General features: G+C 35.1%; 1 protein-coding gene and 1 non-coding gene across 2 annotated transcripts; both read right to left on the reverse strand.

The window, feature by feature from the left end:
- Window positions 1-1,795: 1,795 nt before the first annotated feature.
- LOC112086557 lies at window positions 1,796-6,998 on the reverse strand. Its single transcript, XM_024155527.1, has 11 exons — window positions 6,987-6,998; window positions 6,086-6,163; window positions 5,894-6,005; window positions 5,565-5,661; window positions 4,575-4,769; window positions 4,367-4,490; window positions 4,065-4,283; window positions 3,776-3,987; window positions 2,123-2,250; window positions 1,974-2,043; window positions 1,796-1,874 (listed from the first exon to the last, which is right to left on the reverse strand). The coding sequence occupies exons 1-11, from the start codon at window positions 6,996-6,998 to the stop codon at window positions 1,796-1,798; spliced, it is 1,326 nt and encodes a 441-aa protein (XP_024011295.1).
- Window positions 6,999-10,167: 3,169 nt separating this feature from the next.
- On the reverse strand, window positions 10,168-10,274 carry LOC112086967. The gene has a single exon (XR_002899816.1). It is a non-coding gene; the product is annotated as a small nucleolar RNA R71 (small nucleolar RNA).
- Window positions 10,275-26,087: the final 15,813 nt, after the last annotated feature.

Genomic DNA, 26,087 nt, shown 5'->3' on the forward strand with positions numbered 1-26,087 from the left:
CAAGCCATAAATTTGCTTTTAGTAATAATTTTACCGCGTCTGACGTCGGTTTCGCCAAGAGATAAAGGAAGATGGTAACCCATCATTTCTGGTACAAAAAAAAAACATATGTAAGTGTAAACCTTAATTATTAAAACTAAATATATCGAGAAAAACTAAAAACCTGGTATGTTAGTTTTCAAAACCAACGATCGAGCTAAATGGACTGTATTTAGAAGTAATATGATAAACATTCGTCCAAATTCTGATACCTATATATATAGTTAGTACTATCTAGGGTTTTTAAACTACCATACCAAACCAGTTAAGAAATATTTGTTTACTGTATACGAATTTATCCTAATAAAACCAACTATAAAAATAAGTGGAAAAAGTTGCAAACAAATATATGACACCATTAACTTGGGTAGTTATAAATATGATGAACCAAATCTAATTAATATTGTTCATTTAACACAATAGTTGTTTCAATTTAAAATAGAAAACATAAACAGTTACCAAATATATAGGTACATTATTTTACTTAAGTAGTGATATCAATATATTTTTTAATATCGAAAAGCGAAAAAAGTATTAAACATAATTATAAGAGAATATGCTTTGTCAGTTGGAAATGTGATGAACCATTAAACTACTTAATAAGGATAATTATACTGTATAATTGATTAAAATATATTTAACAAAATCTAATTACCTACCATATATTTCGTTAAACTTTTGAAGCCTTATAGATTTTTTCATAACTTGTACTTTTCCTCTTCTTTGAACAGGTAAAATCTTTTAACATAACTACAAATTATTGGGTAGCTTAAAATTTTCACACTAATTACAATGTTCATATATTAATGCAAATGAAAATAAAAATAAAAATTGGCGCTAAATTTGGGAAAACGATATAGATAAACAGTTCGACTTTCAGTTAATAGATTTATATTTGTTACACATTTTGATTTTCAAACCTTATATAAACAAATTTTATTAAAGAATTATACTGGATATATCGTTTTTTTATAGTAGTCCAATTCTATTGTAACGCTGTTTACTTACTATGTGAAGTGATAGATCAAAAAAAAGAAGAGAAAAACTACTTATACTGAACGGATTCATCGCAGATGCATAAAAAATACTGAGAACTGACCAATATATTTTGTTCTTCTTTTTAACGATATTTTTTATACATCTGTGAGAAATCAGATCAGAATATCAGTTGTATTATCGATAACTTGATGAAATTTCTCTTATGCTGTTTATTTATATAGTAAATAGAGGGTTACTATTCATGTTGTTCTGTGTGTTTAATATTTCCCAAAAGTATTCTGTTATAAAAATATTAACTACCATTTGACCGAAATATCACAGCTTTCCAAATAAGATGTTTTCAAATATATGGATTGTTTATTATTTAAAATAATAGAATATATTTTAAAATTTGAATAAGTAAATAGATGATATATACTTTTGATTTATATCCATATATATTCAATAAAAATGTATGAACTCAGAATTTATATATCTCTTACATAATATTATTTAAATGGCTTTCTATAACTGTAAAATATATCAATGTATTATAAGTAAATGTTCAGTTATGTAATAATATGTAGTAATATATTACGACTAAAAGTTACTTATTAGACCAGTTATTTTATAACAAATAAAAGTTCTTTCTTATGTGTGTCAGTTACTTTAAGATCATTTTAAAAATAACAGTAACATTCGACATAGTTTCAAAGTCTAAGTTCACCGACCAATAAAAATAAATATGACATAAAAAAATACAAACAGTTTATAACAATCAACCATTCTCATAGAACGGCATGACCCACCCACGATACTCATCTTCAACATTATTAAAATCATTTGTGTAGTCCAACCTGAAATAATTTAATAAAATATTTATTATTAAACAATATCTAACAAAATGTTTCTCATAAACAAAAAAATTTAAAAAGTGCATATTTTCTTCTAATTACATGATACGTGAATTCTCTACTTCCGGAATAGGAGGATCAAAGTTGTCATTGGGAAAAATATGTATGTCATCTGCAATATAAAAATTTAATTTAGCCCTTATGCATAATACAATCGCAGTAAACACTAAAAAAATTTAAATTCATATTACCTCCATATGGTCCAACCTCCCAAAATCTTAATACACATATGATTACTTTGTCTCTAGGTTTTGTTAGCCAGAGCTCTTCAAACTTGACAGCATTGTTACCAAATGCGACACATTTGATATCAACACACCTATGAAAATATGGAAATATATGTATAACAACCCAATCAAAATAATTACGATTAGTGAGGAAACCCATGTAATTTACCATTTGAGAAAATTAGTATAGATGGTTACGTACTCAAAATTCTGAATCGTAAATTTTATACACTTATTGGTAGCAATCCCTTCTCTCCCATATTTCATCCCTCCATGTTCAGGCAATTTGTAAACTTTTACTATGCATCCTATCAATTCAACTATACAAATGGTATTTCATATATGTTATACGTCTGTCAATTACATATAAACGTATAACATATGAAAAATAAGAAAGATGAATACGTACCAGTTTTGGATGATGTAGACAACAACATTGGCATTAATTCGGTGAATTTTGAAAAAGAATACATACGATCTTCAGATTTTGGGGATGTCATATGAAACCGAGTATCATCAGTTATAGATATCTGATATCTATTGAATTTTGCATTAGATGACGATGAAACTTCATTGATGCAAAATTTACGAACGAAATACCAATTTCCCTTCGAACATTCATTGTGATTAATAGACATTATATTCCTAGGAATTGTAGCAACAATTCTATCACCCTAGAAGAAATTGAAAATACCAAATCAGGAAATGGGATTTGAAATTATCTGAAATACATGTAACGCTTATAGACCCAAAATAGTAATATATGGATTTAGTGATTGAAGAACTTACATGTTTGTCTGCACAGACCATTGTTGCTTTATAGTCACTCGAATCATTATCTTCAACAATTTTCTTAATGATTTGAATGCATATGCTGCATCCTTCAGATGATAAGGTAATTTCAGATATTCTTTCACATGGAGACATTCTTCCCGAGAGAATACAAAATTCAAAAACGTTAATGGATATGTTAACAAAGAGTGTTTTCTATTTTACAATATCTATATATATAAAGATTTTATAAGTAACGATTAAACAATTAGGATATTTCGTTATTTAAAAGTACCGTTTAATCAGTAACCGCATGAGTATAATATATAAAAATATTAACCATAATGGCCATACATATAATTTTAATACAATTATATCCTTAAATAATTACTCAGTTAATCATTCATGTATTAAATAATATCATATCATTATTTGATAAATAGTAATTTGTATGTAGATAAACAATATGAATAATATGACGAGTATTTATTTAAACTACTCATATATTATACTTCTATTATTTGATGCAAATTGATAAAAATGTATAACATGTGACTGACGAACATAATATGCAAAACTCAAACATATTTTATTAATTCAACTTATAGAAACAAATAATTAACCATAAAAAAATATCCGAATGCTCAAAATATTAAACCAAATATTGGAAAAGAGAAAGTTATTCAATTAAAAATTGAATAATAACAAATTCATAAACTACAGAATATATGGGATCACATCTTCCCATTTTTGCCTCCCTCTCCCAACTACATTACCACCACCACGTCCTCGAGTTCGTCCATTTGCAACACATTCATTGGATTCACTTGTAAGAAGACCGTTCACCAAACACCATCACTTTTCAGTGTATCCTCATCAATCACTTCATTCACATATGTCGTTTCCACACTATTCCCACTATTACATGACTTCATAGACGATGAGGATGAGTCGACTGAATCTTTAGGATCATCTCGCTCACGCTTTGATAAAGGAGTTTTGATATTGCCAGAAACATCATCCGAAGACTCTTGGCTATGTGTGTTCATCAGTGATGCCTATAAATAAAAAAAATTTCAAGATATAGTATTGTCCCAAAAATATAAAAAATCCATTCACATGATATGAATTTTACCTGGTCGCCAGACATGAGTAAACTCTGATCACTCCCATCTTCAGATTCATTCACCTCATCAATGGTGATAGTCAAAACCTGTTTGCCTTTCCAAACATTTCCGACCTTGTATGTATTACTACCACCGTAGAGATTTTCTTTCTCAACACAAATTAAAAACTGAAAAGTCTTCCCAACCAAGTTTTGCAGTGCATCAGAAACGACATCTGGATCTTGTATCTATGTTGAAAAATATTAAGTATTCGGGAAATGATTTTTTAATATAAAACTCTTTGAAATAAAATACATAAAGTGTATAATACCTCATAGTATGTCCTTTTTAAAATTTTATCAGCAGATTGGTTAACAATATCCTTTGCATTTGAATCAAAAAGAAAACATTTGATCTTGCTCGTGTTATCCATTACACAAAGATGGAGTTTGTATCTACAATATAATTTAAATGTAAACATGTGATTATATGTTTTTGGCAAACAATTTGTTATTTAGTAATTTATAAAATTTAGTTACCTCGCACTGACAGATGAAACTTTGGCATCACATGTTTCACATGAATAAAACTTCTTAGTTTTATCAAAAAATTTCTCGTCTTCACGTTTTGGGATTTTGTAGACCTTTTTTCCCACACTTAGTGCAAACCAAGTAAAACCATGATCAATCTGTATCAACCGCGTATACAGTACACATGATTTTACATTTTCCAACCTGAATATTTAACAATAGAACAGTCACCATAATTGCATAAACTGTATAGATAAACTAACACATAAAAGTTAAGGTTTGAGTTATACCTTTAATTTAGTCGATACCATATATAAGGTTTTATACGTTTTAAGTATTTTATGTTATTAGTTTTATATTAAAAAATCATTTCCCAAAGACATATCATTTTATCAACATATAATAAAGTTATGACAACTTTGTTATATATCTCCAGTTAATCTTGCAGTTCAGCAATAGTCATCATTGGAAACTGATCAAAATTACTCTCATCATCATAAGAAATCCTCTGATGTGGCTTGCTACTCAAGAAAGTAATATTTCCGCCATTTGCAGGTAAACTTCATATTGGAAAATTTTTTTTTATTAATAATCACATTGTCAAAATATGTGTGTGGTATATAAATAAATTGTTTACCTATTTTTGAAATCAATAACATCTGGATCGTTAAGATCTATGAGCACCTTAGAGGTTTGGAAAGAACTGGTAATTTGACGTTCACCTATGATAATTTAAACAAATAATCAAAATGAATTTTATTTTATGTTGAAACAACAATTTTGTAATTAAATATTTTTACCTCTAAACACATTGATTTTTCCAAAACGGATTACAATGATGACACCACGTTCACTAGCATTCTGACACGCCGAATAGACTTGCTCACCAAATTTACCCCAAAATGTGCATGGTAAGCGCTCCTCTCTATATATAATACGGTTCAATTAGATTAGAGTAAATATTTAAAAGGATAAAAAACGTTAACCGTATATACTCACTTTGCATTCCACAAGTTGAACTCAAGCTTGCTGATATCCTTGTTCATGACAGGGATTGTTTCCAGTTCACGTACACTTTCAACTCGTCCAATAACATCTGGTATTTTGAAAAATGAAGTCAGATGAATACATATATAAATGTAATAAACTAACTATATAGATAAATGAAAACTCACCGATCAAAAAAATTGTACTTGTGGCATCGTTCAAGATTGTATCATAATCTAAGAACTAAAAAAATCGACTGTCAGATCGATTAGCACTTTTGCTGACAACGGTGGATAAAATGAAGGATATCTTGAATTGATGCTTTGTGGCCCGGTATTGACCTGATGCCTGGTTCAGTGAAAATTTCTCGATGAACTTCCATTCACCAACAACCATCAACCGCTCAAAACAATGCAACAGGTTTTTCTTGACAGTAGTGTGGACTTTGGTACCCTGAAAATAAAAATTGTTTATAAGTAAACCATTAATAGTTAGTAAAAAAAAATGTAATTACACATTCACTTTGATCATACCATTTCATCTGCGAGAACGATTTTGAGAGACTCTCCACTCTTAGTCTGGTATTGCTTCCAAGTGTGAAGCACCTTCACCTGCACCACCAAGTCTTGAATGGCTTTAAGTCAGCCAAAGGGGTTAACCCTATGTTGGAAACCATTGCAAAGAATTGAAGTGAACTAAAAGTTAAGAAAGTTGTAGATGATGTGGAGTGAAATGGAATACGATAACGTCTTTATAGTGAAACAGTATAGGACTTTCGCAATACCGTTGAGCTGTATGTAAATTGGCGGCCAAGTATATTTTTTTCAATTCAAATTGAACACAATATCGATTGGAAATAGCGAATCTTACTTTTTTGTAAAGTAGTTGTTATTGAGTATCTATACGGTGATGCGAAATAAATGAGATAATATTCAATAACAAACTAATAGCATATTCTCATATATTGATATTTAGCAATAGCTCAGAATAAAAATTGAGGATTTTGTACAATGCCGTTAAGAGGTAAGATACATTGGCGGCGAAGTATAATTGTTTAACTAAATTAAATACAATATTATGGCAAATAGCCAAATACATCATTATTGGAAGTTGTTATTATTGTGTTAATATTCGGGTATGCGAAAAAATGATTTGAAGATTTGCAGATTTTCTCTTATATTTTGAATTCAAGATTCTTTCATGCGTAATGTTCTTAATATGTAATCATATTTATTGCAATATCTATTTCATTTCTTCCGATTATTAGGAGCTAAATATTTCAAAGGGATTACATCTTTAAAAATCATTAACTGCCTAAAGTACAAAACGGGTCAAATTAAAGGATCCATGTCCTTTTAAACGGGTCATTTTTAAAAGGACGTGGATCCTCTTTGGTTTGAGTTTTTTTTTTTGTTCGTGGGATACATTTTATACAATGACATTCATTGTAATATACCACGTAACACCGAGGTCAATTTCCTAAATGTACTTCTCCTTTAATATTATAAGATTACCAACGATACGACAATTTACCAACAACAACAAGAATCCTATATATTAAATGAGAATGTAGTTTAATGAAAAATCTGATTTGTTTTAATTTGGTTGGCTTAGAAAAGCTCCTTTGCCAACGTCAGTGATGATGTTTATTCCACATCAAATGTGACATGGCAAGGGCGCTAGTTCTGCGCAATTTCATTGGATGCTGATGCTGATGTGTAATTTCTGTCCAAGTTTTTCTGTTTTTAAAAAAAATAGAAAATCATAAACGGATAAACATGCGGATCTTTATACCCGACCCGGCCCAATTATCTGTATTTTAAAAACATCCTTTGGCCCAATACTTCATACAAACCCATTTATCAAATTTTTGAAATTATGGTTTTAAAAAACTTTTCCGCGTAATTTTTTACCAAAATAAAAGTTACATTAACTATTAGCAAGATTTACCGGAGTTAATATAACAGAATATACAGAAACCTCAATATTTCAAAAAGAAACAAGAATTTATCTTACATTTTAATACTATACGTCAATTTTGGCAATTAAATCAATTTGAATATATTGATTCTCTAATATTTCTGCAACAATACATACTTCTAGGCACATTCTGAATATCCATATTTTTCATTTCATTCTCTTTTTCAAAATAATTTCAATCCTGCCTAACATCAATTTTAAATGTTCTCATTGACTTCCTCTCCTTATATATACCACCTATCCTAAACCTTAAAACTCTACCATTCTCATTCACAAAAATGGCTTTAGTTCGCAGACGTTTGGCTGCTATAGTTCCATTTGCCAAATTAGATCAATCAAGTGAAATTCAGAAAGTTAGAGCTACTATATTTTCAATTTGGAAAGTCAAGAACAGGCAGTCTAGCTTTGTTATAGAAATGGTATTGGTTGACGAAGAGGTTTGTATGCGATCTTATGTATTTTGTTTATTGTTATTTAATCAATCTATAGATTATATAGTAATACTATTTATGTGTGATTCATAGGACACTAGGATTCATGATATATCATGGTTTTTATGGTTTTTAACCATGGTATATGTCTTATTTATAGTCTTTTTAGTGTCTTTTGAGTCTTTTGGAGTCTTTTCAGGTCATAGGTACGTTTGGAGCTTAACTGGAGATTTTGGAGCACTTTAGAGCTTAACAAGGATCAAATTCGTCAAGTATGGATTTTGTGCTTTAGTGACGCTCGACACCATGGAGAGTGATGCTCGACACTTGTCAGAGAAATAAGGAAAAGGCGATTTTGTTTCCTGTTTGAAGAAGGAGTTGGGTCCAAACGTTTTCAAGGAAGCCCAAGACGTGTCTTAGAGATATATATAGGATTTTTATTCCCTTTTTACGATAACCTTAGATTTTTGAGAGAGAGATACTCTGAGTTTTCGGCTTTTGCGATTTCTGAGCTTTGGGAGACAAGTCTGAACTCTATTCGTTTAGAGAGAAGATTTCGAACCCCTTTATCTATTTCGATTTAATCTATTGCTTTCTATTCATCATGTTTGTTGTTTCAATAACCATGTCTGAGTAGATCACCTGTTAGGTTTAGGGTTAATTAGGGTTTTCTTTGAATGTTTAATTAACTTGCTAGTTAGGGTTCATATCTATTTGTTCTTCACCTTAGGTTGTTCTTAAAGCTAATTCTGGATTGATCACCTAGAACTTAGATCTTAGGTTGCTTAATTGACACGGAAGTGTAATTGAATAACTGGAAAGAACCTAGGTTGAGCAAAGTAATTATTCGCAAAGGAATTTGGTTTAGTTGCTTTGTGAACATATCGAACTTGTGCATTAAGGCTGGTTTAAATCTGTAGGATCTGCAAAGGAATTTGGGATTCTAGGATTTTAACTTAGATAATTCTCACAACGGAAGTTGGTTAATTATAATTCTGTGTTTCGAGTTCAAGAACCGAGCTTAATAACTGAACCCTGATTAGTTAAGTTGATCTGCATTCATTGATCTCCTGAAAATCACCCTAGACCTAGTCTTTATCCAATCGAATTTACAAACCGTTTTCCTTGCTGTTTTATTTATTTCTGTCGCATTACTATTTGTTTCGCATACTTCAGCTTAGCGTAACTCCATCTACACAAGGTTTATTGAGTGATCTCTTGTCTCTGTGGTTCGACCCCTAGATACTACAACTGCACATCTGTGCTCTTGCAGAGTAGCTTAGGGATTAAACTTTAAGCAGATCAAGTTTTGGCGCCGTTGCCGGGGACTTGATTTCGCCATTAAACCTAGTTTTTGAGTTTCGACTAAGTTTTTCGACCTAGTGTCGAGCGACAGCTCGCGCGACACCTTTTCTTTTTTTATAACCTAATTTACTTATTTCGTTTTCTCTCTTTGTTTTTGGTGTTTCAGGTTTATGCATACTCGTGGAACCAGAAGCAACAAGGACATGCCACTAGTGAATTTGAGCAACGAAGAGCTAGCTGAGCTAGAGCGAACGAACAAGAAAGCAAGGGATCCGGCAATGATGGAAAATGCCAATGGACTTGTTCGTGATGATGATGGAATCTGGAGAGACCAAGAGGGTCATGTGTGCAATGCGAGAGGCCAAAGGCTTGATGGATATGGTAACATCATTCCACCAGCACCTTTACCAGTGGATGTTGTTGACCAGAATCCACCACCTGCACCGCGTGGGAATGCTGTGATCGTTCCACATCAGAGGAACGCTCCAGAAGATCGGAATGTGAGGGAACCTGCACCTGCAGCTGGTCATGGACGAACACTTGGAGATTACAACAGGCCTGAGCAGTTCTATGCAAATCGTTCTGCGATTCGCGCCCCTGCGTTTCAAAGAAACGATTTTGAGCTGAAGCATGTGTACTACACTCTTGTTGGCCAGCACTCCTTTCATGGCCACTCTCATGAGCACCCTATGGATCACATCGAGAGGTTTGAGGACTTGGTCACCAGCATCAAGTACAATGGAGTGTCCAATGATTTCCTCCTCTGCAAGCTGTTTCCTTATTCTCTTGTTGGAGAAGCAGCTAACTGGTTGAAGCAGTTGGAGCCAGGATCACTCACTACTTGGGAAGAGACCAGGAATGCTTTCCTGCACAACTTCTTCAATGATGCTAGGTCTGAGGAATTGAGGACGAAAATTTCAACTTTTTCTCAAGAACCAACTGAGGCGTTCAAAGCTGCTTGGGTGAGATTCAAATCGTACCAGCGAGATTGCCCCCATCATGGCTTCAGCGATGTGCAGTTGCTGGGTATCTTCTTCAGAGGTATTGATTGGAGGTATCAGATGGCTCTTGATGCAGCGAGCAATGGAAACTTCAACACCAGATACCCAGACGAAGCTGTTGAGCTCATCGAAAACTTGGCATCTAGCAATAATACCAAGAATGCAGACTATCAGCGAAGGAAGCAGGTTGGGAACATGGATGGATCACAAATTGCTGAGGTGAAGGCTAAGCTTGACTCTGTGCATAGCCTTCTAGTGGGTAAGAAGTCCGTCCGATACGCTGCAGAAGTTAAGAATTTCGAACCAGATGAAGCACTTGAGGAAGAGGATGTTAACTTCATCAATGGAGCTGGATTTCAGGGTCAGAGATTTGGTATTCAGCCAGGAAACATGAATTACAGTGGAAATAATCAGAGGAGTACCTTCACAGGTAATCAGAACTCTTCTGATTATAACTCCAAACCTCAGTACCAGACATCCTACTCCAACAATAGTTTTTCAAGGAACTATGGTTCTCCTCCTACACAAACTCCAGATAATGAGGTGAAGTCTATGCTGGAACAGATCTTGGAAGGTCAGCAGAAGATGACTGTGGATTTCAATAGGAAGATTGATGCTCTGTATCTGGATCTGAATGGAAAAATTGAAGCTCTGAACACTCATGTCAAGAACCTTGATACTCAGGTTGCTCAGACTGCAGAATCTGTAAAAAGGCAAGAAGGATTCTTTTCTGGGAAGACTGATACCAATCCTAGGCATTACTGCAGTGACATCTCGTTAAGGAGTGGTAAAAAGTTGACTCCTGTGCTTAAAAAGGGTGTTTCTGAGGATGAAATCGTGGAGTTGGACGAATCTGAAGAAAATTTCGAAACTACAGAGCCAGTGTCGAGCGACACCACCACTAGTGTCGCGCGACACCAATCGCAGAGTGAAGCTGAAGTTGTTCAGAATCCGAAACCAACAGAAGAAAGAGTCTACAAACCTAAGGTTCCTTACCCAATGAGTCCTAGGAAGTCCAATCAGGAGCTAGACGATGCTAGATGCAAGGCTTTGATGGAGAAGCTTGTGATTGAGATTCCTTTGTTTGATGCTTTGAAGATTGCTCCTACTTTCAGACACTATGTGAAGAGGATGGTGACTAATAATCTGAGTCATGAGGAAGGAGTGATGATGATTTCTGAACAAGTCAGTGCTGTGATTCAGAATAAGATTCCAGAGAAGCTCTCGGACCCAGGAAGCTTTGTTTTGGACTGCTCTATCTTCTCAGAGAGGTTCAAGATATCGCTGTGTGATTTTGGTTCGAGTGTCAACCTCATGCCATACTCTGTAGCTGTAAGCCTTGGAATGACTGATTTCAAACCAACTAAAATCTCTCTAATCCTAGCAGATCGATCTAAAAGAATCCCAAAAGGTGTCTTGGAGGATGTTCCGATTAAAGTTGGTGATTGCATAATTCTTACAGATTTCGTGGTTCTGGAATATGGAGAGGAACCCAAAGATCCTCTTATCTTGGGAAGATCATTTTTAGCTACAGCTGGAGCGGTGATTGATTTCAAGCATGGTAACCTTGATCTCCACTTGGGAGATACCATCATGACTTTCAAGATGGAGAAGCTGAAGGATCTAACCATAGATGGTCAGACATTCCAAGTAAGTGCAATACCTGAAGTGATAGTTGGAGATCAGAACGTGTTTGATGCTGAGAAGATGAGAGATCAACCTGAGTTGACGAAAACATCTACAGAACCAGTGACTGTTGTTGATCAGGAAGCTCAAAACATCTCACTCCATTCATCTCCACCAAAGCAAAGAGCACTTGGTTTTTCGATTGATGATATTGCAGGGAATAAGTCAAGGCCACCCAAACACAGATCTCACCCTGGTGCTATTCCTGCATTTCTTGGACGGATTCATGTGCTCAACGCTTACACACCACCATGGATGAGACGACTTTCACAGAGGCACTCTTTGCCACTGTCTGATCCACCAGATGCATAGTCTATTCATCAAGTCAAGCTAATGACTTAAAACAAGCACTTTGTGAGAGGCAACCCACTGGTAAGTCTGTACATAATTCTTTTTGTTTCTTTCGATTTTCGTTTTTCGTTTTTGAGTGCTAGGTGTAACAGATATGAAGTGGTTAGTGTCGCACGACACCATCATCAGTGTCGGTCGCACCAGTAAAAAAAAAGGAAATCAGGAAACCGGAGTCAAACCAGAAATTCGGGTGGGTATGCGGCAATTCGGTACGAGGAGAACAAGTGTCGCACGACACCATCATCGGTGTTGCTCGACACCATTATTGCAGCCAGGTAAATTCTCTGTTTTTACTGCATTTCTTTGGTTCCTTTCTTTTGTTTCGCCAACTTCGGACTAGATAACACTGGGGACAGTGTTGTTCAAGTCTGGGGGAGGTAGTTGCTGACATTGTTTTTGTTTTTCTTAAGAGTCAGTCGTGTTAAAACGTTTTTGAGTCCAAACTTGTTGGAGATTATGATGCTTTTCCTGGAATTATTGTGCTGACCTTTCATCTAAGTGACCATTGCTGCAGATTCAGTCTAGATCCGACTAATGAAAAATCAAAAGGCTAACCAGATGACTAGAGGCGACCATGTTTCCAACAGAGTCCACTAACCTGAGCTAATTTCTGAACTCTTCCTTTTACATCATTGATGTGACTGATGTTCATAGAGCTTGATTCCTCGTTCATACTTGAAAAATGAAAGCCTGTGTGAAATCTAATGTTGGTGTTTCTCTCCCTGTGACGAGCTAAAAAGTGAAGAAAGAAAGAAAAAGGGCGAAAATATTGAGATGGTTTTCGCTTAGGAGTGAAGGGCAAGGAAAATTTCCAAGGATCCCATTATTTCACTTCTAAGTAGGAATGATCACACAAAGGAAGGAAGCGAGGGGTAGGAAAGTTTCCTATGACCCCACTATTCGCTGAAAACCTTTGATACAAGGTAAGGGGACAACTCGGGGACTCGATGGCAAACACCATCAGTACTCGCAGTTTTACCCTTATCGAGTATATGCCATAAAAAACTTAAGAAGATGATGATGAGTGTGCGAAAAGAATAAGTCTGGGGGAAAGAAAAGTACTAAAGTGTGTATGGCTGATTTGTTTGAGTATAGTACGGGAAAGAGTCTAGAAGGTTCTTGGCATTGGAATCATCAGTGAGATCCAACGATGAGGGTTTATGGACAATGTTGTGGAATTTTGGACTTAATTTAGAACGCTGTGAATGTTTGCGGAGAAGTACATGGTGGTTCGATTTGGTATGATGAAGTAGTAGTTGAGTTGCAGGGTAATTGGTCAAAAGCGATGTTCCAAAGCAAGGTTGAGTCTCCATGTTTTCAAACCTCTTTCTCTTATTCGGTATTCTGTTTGCTTGAGGGCAAGCAAATGCTAAGTTTGGGGGAGTTGATATATCATGGTTTTTATGGTTTTTGACCATGGTATAGGTCTTATTTATAGAGTCTTTTTAATGTTTTTCGAGTCTTTTGGAGTCTTTACAGGTCTTAGGTACATTTGGAGCTTAATTGGTGATTTTGGAGCACTTTGGAGCTTAATCAGGATCAAATTCGTGAAGGGTGAAATATGTGCTTTAGTGTCGCTCGACACCATAGAGAGTGACGCTCGACACTTGTCAAAGAAATAAGGAAAAAGCGATATTGTTTTCTGTTTAAAGAAGGAGTTGGGCCCTAAAGTTTCCAAAGAAACCCAATACGTGTTTTATAGATATAAATAGGGTTTTTAATTTCTTTTGAACGACACCTTATATTTTCTAAGAGAGAACTTTTGTTTTTGAGAGCTTTTGGGGAGACAAGTCTGAAACTCTGTTCCGGAGAGAGAAGATTTCGAACCCCTGTTTATTAATCTATTTACTGCTTTCTGCAATCTATTCATTGATGTTTATTGCTTCAATCTTCATGTCTGAGTAGTTTGCTTGTTAGGTTTAGGGTTCTCATAAAGGATTTCATTGGATGTTAGATTGATTTGTTAATTAGGGTTCATATCTGTTAGTTCTTCACCATAGGTTGTTCTTAAAGCTAATTATGGACTGATCACCTAGAACTTAGATCTTAGGTTAATTGATTGACACGAAAGTGTAATTGAATAACTGGAAAGAACCTAGGGTGAGCAAAGTAGCTATTCGCAAAAGAATTTGGTTTAGATACTTTGTGAACATATCGAACTTGAGCATTAAAGCTGGTTTAAATCTTTAAGGTTTACAAAGGAATTTGGAATTCTAGGATTTTAACTTAGATAATTCTCGCAACGGAAGTTGGTTAATTATAGTTTCGTGATTTGAGTTCAAGAACCATGCTTAAACCTCAACCCTGATTTATCGATTTATCTGCATATTTTGATTTCCTGAGAAACACCCTGAGCCTAATTCGTTTCCATCGAGTTTACAACCGTTTTGCTTTCATTGTTTCTTTCTGGAGACTATTCTGAAATACTTTTCAATCCTCACATCAAAGAGGTTTCTGATTTTCTTGACTGTAATTTTTCTAATTGGTATTAATATAAATATGTTTTATGGTATATTTTAATCTTTTTTACAATTGATAACTTGAAATTATTTTTTGTCAGGCTTCCTTTTACCGATATCCGTGGAGATATAAGTTTAATCCCTCTTATGTACTTATATTTTCCTGTAACTGTTAAACATTCCCATTATATAATATTTTCCATAAAACTTGGATGGATTTGAACCTACTTTCGTATATTTGTAATGAAATATGTAGTATTTATTTATGGTAATGTATAATTGTCAATTTACTTATGTCCTTTAATATCATTGTATTTATTGTTTATATATTTTACATGTATATATGTATAGCTTTGGATATAACATATACCATCTATATATAATCCATTTGATTTTAGAAATGTTACTTCCTTTATAGACATTTTTTTCAATCGAATATTGCATATTTCCATAATAATAAGATATTACCAAAATATACTACTACAGTATAGTAACAGCCATTTTTCATATTATGCCAATTTTAGTACCATAACAATTTATGTAAGTAGACTTCAACATTTACATTTATTGCGAACCTTTATGAATTCTCTTGTTTATTATTATGCCAAACGATGCAATTATAACGCTTCTTATAGGCAATTTCATCTAATGCTCACTATTGATCTATAACAACTTTACGTATAAGAGTAAATTGAAATTAATTTCGACTGACATTTTCATGTCAATTTTGAAAACAGACGTTAAGCTTTTCTCATAACATTTAGAGTTGAGTGTAAAATATAAATTATCGATGTTTTAATGTTTGTGGATTATAGTCAATGTAACAGATGAGTTTCAATCTTACGAATCAATACATATATATGAGAAAAGTTTTAAAATAAATCATTTTTATTTGAATCAAGATAATACAACTTATTGTAGCAAACATGCTTAGATAATTCCAATAAACAGAGATAATTTTAGCTAGACTCCAAAGTTTCTCCTTCCACGTTTATTCTTATGTGCCTATAAGATTCAAAAACATATAATGTTGTTAACTTCAAACATATTAGTTAAACAAATCATTGTATTAATGAAATATTAACAGCTTACCCACTCCGATGTATCTAGGTAGCAGATCTCTTAACAAAGCCGCATTCTATACATTTCAAACCTATCTCCAGAATCTAGATAGAGATCGTGTTTTTCTTTCTTGCAACGTTCCTTTGGATCATCAGTCGATATTTCTCCATCAGCCTGCAGATATTACATATTGATATAAACATCCAATTACAGAAATACTCAATAAAACCAAATAATTTAAAGATTAAATTACCTCAGAAGGAACCTCGATGGCCTTCGCAGTTGATTTGCTTAGAAAATCATTCATCTATTTCCACATATTAGTTTCCTCCATCTCTGATTCAGAAATTGGAGGAGGTGATGGTGGTTCTTCCACACCAAATCTCATATTCAATGGCGGTGGATTAATTCTCAGTAATCTGTTTTCATCATAACTTTTTTATTGGTGATTCTCCATTTTTGTCTAATCTCTTATCAGGCGTTTAGGGTTGTAGAGAAATTTAAGAAGTATGTTTATAATCGAAGCAACTCTTATTTTATATAGGATAGGGTAGTTAAAAAATATTCAATGTCACCAAATTTCTATGTTTTCTTGGGAATACTGTTTCAACCAACCAGTTTAACTTTTTAACTTTCGCTTTTGATATATGGACATAATATTTACACAAGTCCTCTGCGTCCAATTCACACAACTGAGCTGATACAAAAATATTGAAAAGTTTGAATTTTCCTCTTTACAGTTGTATTTAAACCGCAATATATGGTAACATAATATTGTGCTCCGATAATTTTGAACTAATATTCTTATGAAGCTATTATGTATAAATTGAATTATCTAACCATATATTCTGGATTTTTATAAATATAATATGAAGGATGTTTATATATTGTTATTACTTTCTAAAACCAGATGTATATTGAAATCTTTAACGTATTCGTATATTCGTCTATGCCCTATTTAATCCATCTATATATTCACATCATACTTTTGTGAAATGCAACTTCATTTGTTACACTGAATAAAAATTCTCCTATTCCCCATTTCTACTGCTATGAACAGGATTGGTAAGCCTTCTGCATCCAACTTTAATCTATTAAGAATCCATTTGATAGAATTATAGAGACTTACCCTTTATAATTTATTATAAAACATTATTTGTTTCCTTTTAACTGTTTTAACAAGTTCTTTATGATTGTTTTCAGAAATTATTCAATTTCATCTACCAAGAACAAATTCTTCCAAGCGAAACAAGGTCGACAAACTAATAAAAAATACAAAATTTATTGCTTGGATGGAGTGTAACAAGATATACGCAACTGCCAGATTCCTGCTCTACACTGAATTATCTCATCAATTTGTCTAGAATGCCACATTGCATGAGTGGAGGCCACAGGTGAATGGTTCAGGAAATCCAACTATTCTTCAACAGTATTCAATTTATGATGAGGAGATTTTTTATTTGGGTTGTCTGTTGAATATCATCAGAGGTCCTTACAGTTATGAAGATATCCGAACATTTAATGGTGTTGTATACGACACCTTCAGAGAAGCTTGCTGTGCAAGGGGCTTATTCCCAATCAATTAGATTTTAAATGTCTTTCTTAATTTTAGTTATAAAACTGCATGCCAAATCTTTATTTTAATAAGTTACTTTCGTTTTGTTGTTTTTAATCGTACTCATTTTTACAGTACTTTTTATGTGAAATTTATTTAATACTAAAGTAAATCATCTACTAAATACTACATTTGCAACAGTTACATATTACATAATTAATACAGGAGTCAACCAATTAAAGCATTATAAAATATAGTGTAATTTATAATTTATAATTTAGTAAATAAACTGTTATCATTGTAAGTTTAAAGTTTGTTGATGCAGATTAATCGTAACTTATTTTTTAATAAGATAAATTATATCTCAATTTTTGGAAATCTCTCATCAAATTAAACAACTTTTAAAATTTTAATTTTAACTAAAATACATAATATAGATAAATGTGATTTTTTTTTGTTATTTTAGATAATTGCAAATCAGAAATAATAAATATAACAATCCTAGAAATTAGGAAAATCATTATATATTAACATTTCCCCTCCCAATTAAAAAGTTTGTATTTCTTACACAATATTGGTTCTCATACGAGGTAAATAATATTTTTTACACATTTAGAGTTTTTTTCTAAAACTTCCAGTGAATAATAATAAAATCTACATTAGCAAAAACTTATGGAAAACATTATACATTTATGTTTACCTACTGAGCAAAATTACTTGTATCTCACTCTACAAGAAGTACACAGTCAATACTCTATCCAGAATTTGGTATAAAGTACTAACGATGTACTTCCTGTCGAAAGTGAGCATTCACAAGTAACATAATTAAAATAACTCTGTGGCGACACAATGAATAAAACTACTTCTTCTGATGTGATTCTTCACAAATGCACAAGAAATATTATGTAGGAATAGATAATTTTTTCTTTCATGTAAACATTTTTTTTGTACGTCTGTGAGAAGATCACATCAGAAGAATAATTGTAGTATGGTTTGTGTTTGAGTGAGTAATTGTTTGCTTGGTTAGTTGATCAAAATTCTCTTCTGGTATGTATTTATAGAATTCTTAGAGAATGGCTTCTCATTTTTCATCTGTATGTTTCATATTCTCCAAAAGTCGTTTATAATTAAAAGATATTAACTAACATTTGACTGATTTATCACAAATTCCAAAAGAATATACATTTCGAAATAAATGAAGACATCTTCGCATATAATCTATAAAATATGGTCATAAATGTCACATTTTGATGAATAACTTAAAAACATAAAATTAATGTATGTATTCATAATTACATTTATTCTTCATCCACACTTTCTTCATTATACATACCTAATTATAATTACATAGAATTTATAACTGCAAATATGAGCCAAATTTAAGACATCATCCAATTCTTATACTAATAACCTACAATTCGGCCCAAAATTAGTAACATTGTACCCACACACACTGTAAACTATCAATATTATAAAATTTTGACCCAATAGCCTTAACATTATACCCAATAAAATTAAAAAAAAAAACGTTCAAGCCCGCACTGCGTGCGGGCCAGTATCCTAGTCATCGTTAAATCATTGTCTTCTCGACTTTATTGGACAATGTTTTTATGACGAAAAATTGTGTTCCTATATTACGATGATTTAACGATGATTCTTATATTAGTCAAAACTTTGACATTAATGCGATGATTGTTTACAGAAATTAAATCATCGTAAATAAAGAATCAATGGTAACCCTGTATTTTTTTTATAGTGCCCGCATACTTATGACCCATATAATAAGATTTTCAATTATATATTTGAATTTGAAATTAAGAAATTTATCTATATTAACATAAACAATATCTCTCTAAACGAATGAAAGAGTTAAAAAAAAATTGATCTATAACTTAAATCTGTTATTTTCTATTTTAATAAATTATGGATATTATATATTAAATCAGTCATTTTCTAATTTTCTATATATTATAAAGAGACAATTTGCAAGAAAATCTTAAAACTGGTCAAAATTAGTAAAATAGAGAAAAGGAGGAAACAATTGAATTCAAATTGGTGGTTTATTATTAAAAAGACCCTCAGCCACAGTTTCCCAATTTTTGGATCCTATTATCATTTTATTTAAATAAAAAGATAATACTGCAGATATTATCTGCCATTTCAGGCATCTATAGCGGTGTATAGGTCTGTTACTAGGTTTCTGCGGGCCATAGAAAATTTCCGCTCCCAAACTGCATTAATTGCGGTATCTGGAAGATTTTCTTTATGTATGTCGCATGTACATGTATGCATGTATGTACATGTTATTATGATTTTTTACCCTCTATATAATGAGGTATCGTTCACTGCTTTCAGATTATTAGCCTCCAAGAAACTAAACCAGATAAAATCCAAAAGTTAAAGTTGTCTTCTAGTTTGAGTGCGTCAAGAAAGATTCAACCGCTCTCGTTCGGTAAAGGAAGGACGATAGTTATCTTATAGTCTACAATATATTCCTTTTGTAGTCTATTAAATAGCCATCACTGAGCAATAAATGCTAATTTGTGTCTTACATACGGAATAAATGCTTTCACTTTGAGTCAATTGATTTTATGTTGAACTGATTCGGTTTTTATTTCGTAGACGGTTGAGAAGTTGGTGATGCTAGTTCGCGGGGTCTGGGAGAAAACTGAAGTTGGAGCATGGAGTTTTAATGTGGACAAGCAAGGAGAAAGTTTTGCAATCATGGTTCAAGAAAATGACAGCTTCGATAGTTTACTGAACAATGTCAGAGCTTGATATCAGGTTGATGTGGCGACAGATGTTGCTTTAACCTACCAGCTTCCTGACTGGATGTTGGTGCCGAGCGGACCCCCTACTCCACCAATCGATATTCTGAGCAACTCTAATGTCAAAATATTAATGGCGGTGAGGATGGAGGTGGCGGAGCTGCCGATTTTGTAACCATAGGTACAGAAGTTGTTAACCTCTACAACTTTCAGAAGAGATCTATGTATGTTGTTGGAGGACCTTCTACGCCGGTAGCTGCCCCAACGCCTGAGATACAGTTTGGGAGCCTTGATTACCGAAGTTAGAATAAGTTTACAGGTTACTACTTATTTCGTGTCTTCTTTTACAAACAAATCATTTTGGGGTTTTTTTGGTGAAGGAATACTCTCCATAGAGTATTTTCCCTGCAGCTACAAGGTTTTGAAAGAAATTTGCACACCGGAAGAGTTGAGCAAACTGGAGAAATTGTCAGTGGAACTAGAAGCTCAGCTGGTGGCCCAAAATTACGGAATCATACCAAACACTGTAGCAGCCGCTAGTTATAAACAATCGTCAGAAGGTTCAAGCAACAATCCCACAGATGGAGGTGCAACAGCTGAGGGAATCATACGGCTTACTGATGAAGAGGATACCAACATGGGTCTTGGTAGCTTCGATGCTGCACTAGCGAACCTGGCTTTGATGACTCCTGTGAAAGGTATGGAGGACGAGTACACACTTAATGATGAATTAAATTAGAAGATGACACGTTAACTATATATGTATTTGCAGTTATAACAGGGGGAGCTCTAGGAAACGTCACCCCAATAACTCTTAAGTTTAGTGGGGAGAAAGACAAAGGAAAGGAGACAGATAAAAGCATGGAGTGTGGACCGAATCTGGTGCTGACATTGGCGTGTCTGTCGTCGTCGGATAACAATGAACCAATAACAGATGATAGCGAGGAAGACGAGCTGGGAGAAGTCGTCTTCGTAGGTATAAAACTAGATGTCAGTTAAAAATATTTAGTAGCGTGTTATTTATTTATTTAACTGATAACTACGGATATGGAATAGTATATAATATAAGAGACATAAATGTTAACCAAATACTGAAGAATATCTCATGATAATTACACTAAGCCATATTTTTTATGCAGATGGAAAACTAATTGACTAAATATACGTAATATATAATAGTATAAAAAATATTGTAAACGTCAGGTTTTTAAAAGTTTTGTTTTTAAAAAAAAATTGAAATCATTGAAGATAACTAATACAGTTAACAAAACAGGAGATGGATTAAGCAGGACGGATGAGTTGTACATGGGCATGATGTTTAAAAACCAAGAAGCTTTCAAGCTGCACATGGCTATGTACGCCCTGCACAACAAGTTCTGGTTCACACACAAGAAGTCAACGCCTACCGTAACGGTGATTGAATGTGTTGGGAAGAGCTGCCCTTGGAGGGTGTATGCAGTAATTATGAGTGGGTCGGAGTGGTACCAAGTGAGGCGGGTGAAGGCCGACCATTTATGCACCATGGACGAAAAAGGGAACTTCCAAAGACATGCAACTTCGAGCATAATAGGGGACATGATGCGAGCAAGGTTTGCTGGCCGAGGGGCCGGACCAAGGCCTAGTGAAGTGAGGAAAATGATGAGAGCTGACCACGACGTCCCAATTTCATACTGGAAAGTACGTAAAGAAGGATATAGAACGACAGCTTTGAAACATGTTAAAATAAATGTTAGCTGGAAAATATTTTAATATAGGCTTGGCGATCTCGACAGGTGGCGATGGACTATGCGAATGGTACAAACGACGACTCGTACAAGTTGTTACCCTCTTATCTTCAGCAAATGGTTATCACTAACCCTGGTACAATGATCAACCTTGAGACAGAGATAGAAGAAGGAATGGGGAAACGGTTCAAATATCTTTTCTTTGCCGTTGGTGCTTGTGTTCAAGGGTTCAAGTACATGCGCAAAGTGATAGTGGTGGATGTCGAGAATTATAAAGGTTGACCATCATGCCCAAACTCATCGTAAAACACAACAGCTAACTTATGAGACTCAAAAGCCTTCACCTTGGAGGTAATGGTTCTACAACCTTCCAAACCAGCATTGGCATGAGCCTGGAATAGCAGCATCGCCGTGACAGCAGAATCCGAGTTAATCTTATTCTGCGGAATGCCGAGAACTCTTTCCAAGGAATACGGTTTCTCGTCACGCAACGCCTTTGTGCTTGCAGCTCGAACGAGGAAAGGGAACATATTGCAAATACTGGCGAAGTCTCTTTTCAGAGAATTGTCCGATCGAAAAGCAACATTGCATGCAAGCACCAAGATAGATCTGGAAGGAATGTTTACACAGACCCCAACCTAGTGTCGTTTGTCAAAATTGAAAGTGAAATACATAACCTCCGGAAGTGGGTGGCAAGGGTTTTCAGGTTCGAAGTAAGACATCAACGAAGTTTGGAACTTAAACTTCGAACAGTCTTTAACAGCAGTCTTCAAAAATTTGGCATAGTGATTCTTTATGAGGACAGGAAGTATGGTGTCGAAGAACTCTATCTTTGTGTAGTTCATCAGGTACATTTGGGGGCTGGAAATATGGCAGATATAATACATTAAGGCGTCCACCACCTGAAAACATATACGAAATCATAATGAATAGAGGTCAAAAGAAAAAACAGGAATGTACCTTAGGAGGAAGCACTTGTATCCTCTTGCCAATGCCAATAACATCTTTGGTACCAACAGTTGCACCCTCATAAATCTCCATAGAGCGATTACGGTATAAAATTGTGTAAGTGTTAGATACATGTGTGACATCTAACACTTTCAGTAACAATATACAAATAAAGATAGTATGTAAATTTAAATTTAGTGTACTATTACCAATCGTGAATGAGCTTTGCTTTCAGTTCCATGAAACGAGCACCATAGTTCATTTTTGGATCACAGAGCATTGCAAATCGCCTTCAATGCATTTGTCTGATTTAAACCACAATGAAATTTCTTATAAACAACTGAGGAGGTCTTCAATCTTTTTCTTTTACGAGGGAGTTGTTCCTCATTTTCTGCAACATTGTCGTTTAAATAGTCAGGCTCAGTGTCGGCAGGCTTAGTGGTTGTGAAAGTACAGTGTTACCTGGCGATTTCGAGGGAGCCTGCTTGTCAACATCTGACACAACAGCTTACTGGAGGTTTGAGGGAGAAGGCCGCGTTACAATATGAGGTTCATTAACTCCTCGAGGGAAGTGTCCATACACCTCTGGCTCGTGTATATGGCGAACAGAATTTGATATGCTTGCAATGACAGATTCCTGCAATGACTTCAAAGTGGCAGTAATAGCTTCTGTAATCTTCCCATACTGCAAGAGAAATGCAGCTTCAAGATCACTTAACCGGTTATTGAAACTCTGCAACTCAACTTTCAATTTGTCAGCAACGAGCTCAGCAATATTCTCTGGATCAATATGGGTAGAGGTTGACGAACAATCTGCAGATTTATCTTTCTTCTTCTTATCTTTGATTTCTTTCTCTTTTTGAGCCTTATCGCTGCACAGACGGACCAAGTCAGCAGAGGTCAAACCACTGGTAAACATGTACTTGGTAAATCAAAAACCTTCTCCAATAAGTTTGATACGATCCTCCCAAGGAAATTGCACTTGCTCGTTGGTAGGGGTTGATAAACTTGGCCAGATCGGTTTGATCGGAGAGATGCTAAGGGGTGAGGGGTTGCCTCGAAGGTCCTTAGGCCCAACTCGCGAGAAACAGAAACTGAACAAGGGGGTGAGAACACCAAGTGTTGATCTCGCGGGTCAAGGATGAACAGGCGTGAGACTTGATCTCGAAAATCCTGCTGCCCCAAAACTAGGTTGAACAAAATCGAAACAAGATGTAAGGAAGGCTGCGTCGAATCCTATGGACTGAATCCGATAAACCAAAATAAACTTTCAAGGCTAACCACCGAAGAAAGGAAACTCAAAGTAAACAAGAGAAAATCTCGAAATTTTATTGATAAAAAGGTGAATGAGAAAATACAAGGGATTATGGCTCTTTATATAGAGTCTCATAAGAAGTGCAAAAGACAGAAATAATAAATAGATACATTGAATACGATAAAGAACCACTCGGCTTCCTCGGATGACCGTTTGACTTCTTTTGCGTGAATGATCTTTCATCTTCTTGTAACGACTATTAACTAATTCGGATAAGGAAAAGATGTGGGCCTTAACATCATTAAAACCCCACCCGGTAACCCAATGGGACAAACCCGGATGCAAGGAAAAAGAGTATCAAGGGGCCACACCGTCCGAATAGGCTAAGAGTGTTACAGCTCGGTTGCTTAGTGTGGCATCCGTGAACTTGGCCATCAGCTCGGTGTATAACCTCCAAATGACCATGGACAGCTTCTTAGCTCGGGACCGTGTAATTGGACCAGTGAGCTTGGTCAAATCCGGACTTGGGTCGTTCACCTCGGCCAGCTTCCCTTCTTGAACCTCCATCTTACTTAGCTCGGCCATCTGGTCGAGATTTCCGGTCTCGCCTAGTCCTCCGGCCTGACCCTCAGCTCGCACCTCGTCCATGCTCGTATCATTCCCCCCCCTCTTGAAAAGGACTTGTCCTCAAGTCTGGTCCATCTGGAAGAAAGGGAACTAAGTCAGAAATATTAAAGCTTGAACTGACCGTATACTTACCTCGGAGGTCGATCTGGTAGGCATTGTCATTGATGCGGTTCAAGACCGTGAATGGTCCATCGACTCGAGGTAACAGCTTGGATTTCCGTTCCTCAGGAAATCTTTCCTTCCGTAGATAAATCCAAACTTGGTCGCCGGGCTCGAACGTTCTTTTGCTTCTCCCTTTGTTTGCTTTTTTTTGAAATTGCTCGGTTTTCCTTTGAATGTTCTCCTTGGCTTTCTCGTGCATCTGTTTGACCAGTTCGGCCTTTTTCTTGCCATCTAGATTAAGTCTTTCACTTATAGGCAAAGGGGTTAGATCAAGTGGGGTAAGCGGATTAAACCCATACACAAGTTGAAAAGGAGAAAACATTGTAGTTGAATGAACCGAATGATTATAAGCAAATTCAACGTGTGGCAAGCAATCTTCCCAAGTTCTAAGATTCTTTTTAATCACGGATCGCAGCAAAGCTGACAAAGTTCGATTAACTACTTCAGTTTGTCCATCAGTTTGAGGGTGACAAGTAGTTGAAAAACAAAGTTTAGTTCCAAGTTTTGACCATAGGGTTTTCCAAAAATAACTAAGGAATTTGGTGTCCCGATCTAAAACAATGGTTCTAGGAACCCCATGCAATCGGACTATTTCCCTAAAGAACAGGTCAGCCACATTTGATGCATCATCGGTCTTATGGCATGGAATGAAATGAGCCATCTTAGAAAATCTATCTACAACCACAAAGACCGAATCTTTACCTCTTCTAGTGCGTGGCAATCCTAACACAAAGTCCATGGATATGTCGGTCCAAGGCTCACTAGGGATCGGAAGGGGAGTGTACATACCTGGGCCTTGGCTTCGGGTTTTGGCCATCTTGCAGATCGTACAACGGCTACAAATTCGCTCCACATCGCGTCTTAGGTGCGGCCAGAAGAAGTGGTCTTGCACCACACTTAGAGTCTTAGCTACTCCGAAGTGCCCCATCAGTCCTCCTCCATGTGCTTCCCTAACAATTAAATCACGAAGAGAAGTGTTAGGTATGCATAACCGATTTTCATAGAAAAGATAACCATCACTTTGGTAGTATTTGCCATGGGCAAATTTGGAACTGGCTCGGTAGGCGTCCTGGAAGTCTGGATCAGTGAGGTAGGCATCCTTCATTAGTTCAAACCCCAGCACCTTCGCATCCAAAGTGGAAATCAAGGCATGTCGTCGAGACAAAGCATCGGCCACCACGTTCTCTTTACCCTGCTTGTACTGAATGACGTATGGAAAGG

This window comes from Eutrema salsugineum, unplaced genomic scaffold (genome assembly GCF_000478725.1).
Source record: "Eutrema salsugineum unplaced genomic scaffold, Eutsalg1_0 scaffold_2, whole genome shotgun sequence".
Taxonomy (NCBI): domain Eukaryota; kingdom Viridiplantae; phylum Streptophyta; class Magnoliopsida; order Brassicales; family Brassicaceae; genus Eutrema; species Eutrema salsugineum.

Coding starts and splice junctions, on each gene's coding strand:
- LOC112086557 (XM_024155527.1), bottom strand. Junction 2,044..2,122: donor GGAGGTTGGACCATATGGAG/GTAATATGAATT, acceptor TTTATATTGCAG/ATGACATACATATTTTTCCC. Junction 1,875..1,973: donor GTAGAGAATTCACGTATCAT/GTAATTAGAAGA, acceptor AAATTATTTCAG/GTTGGACTACACAAATGATT.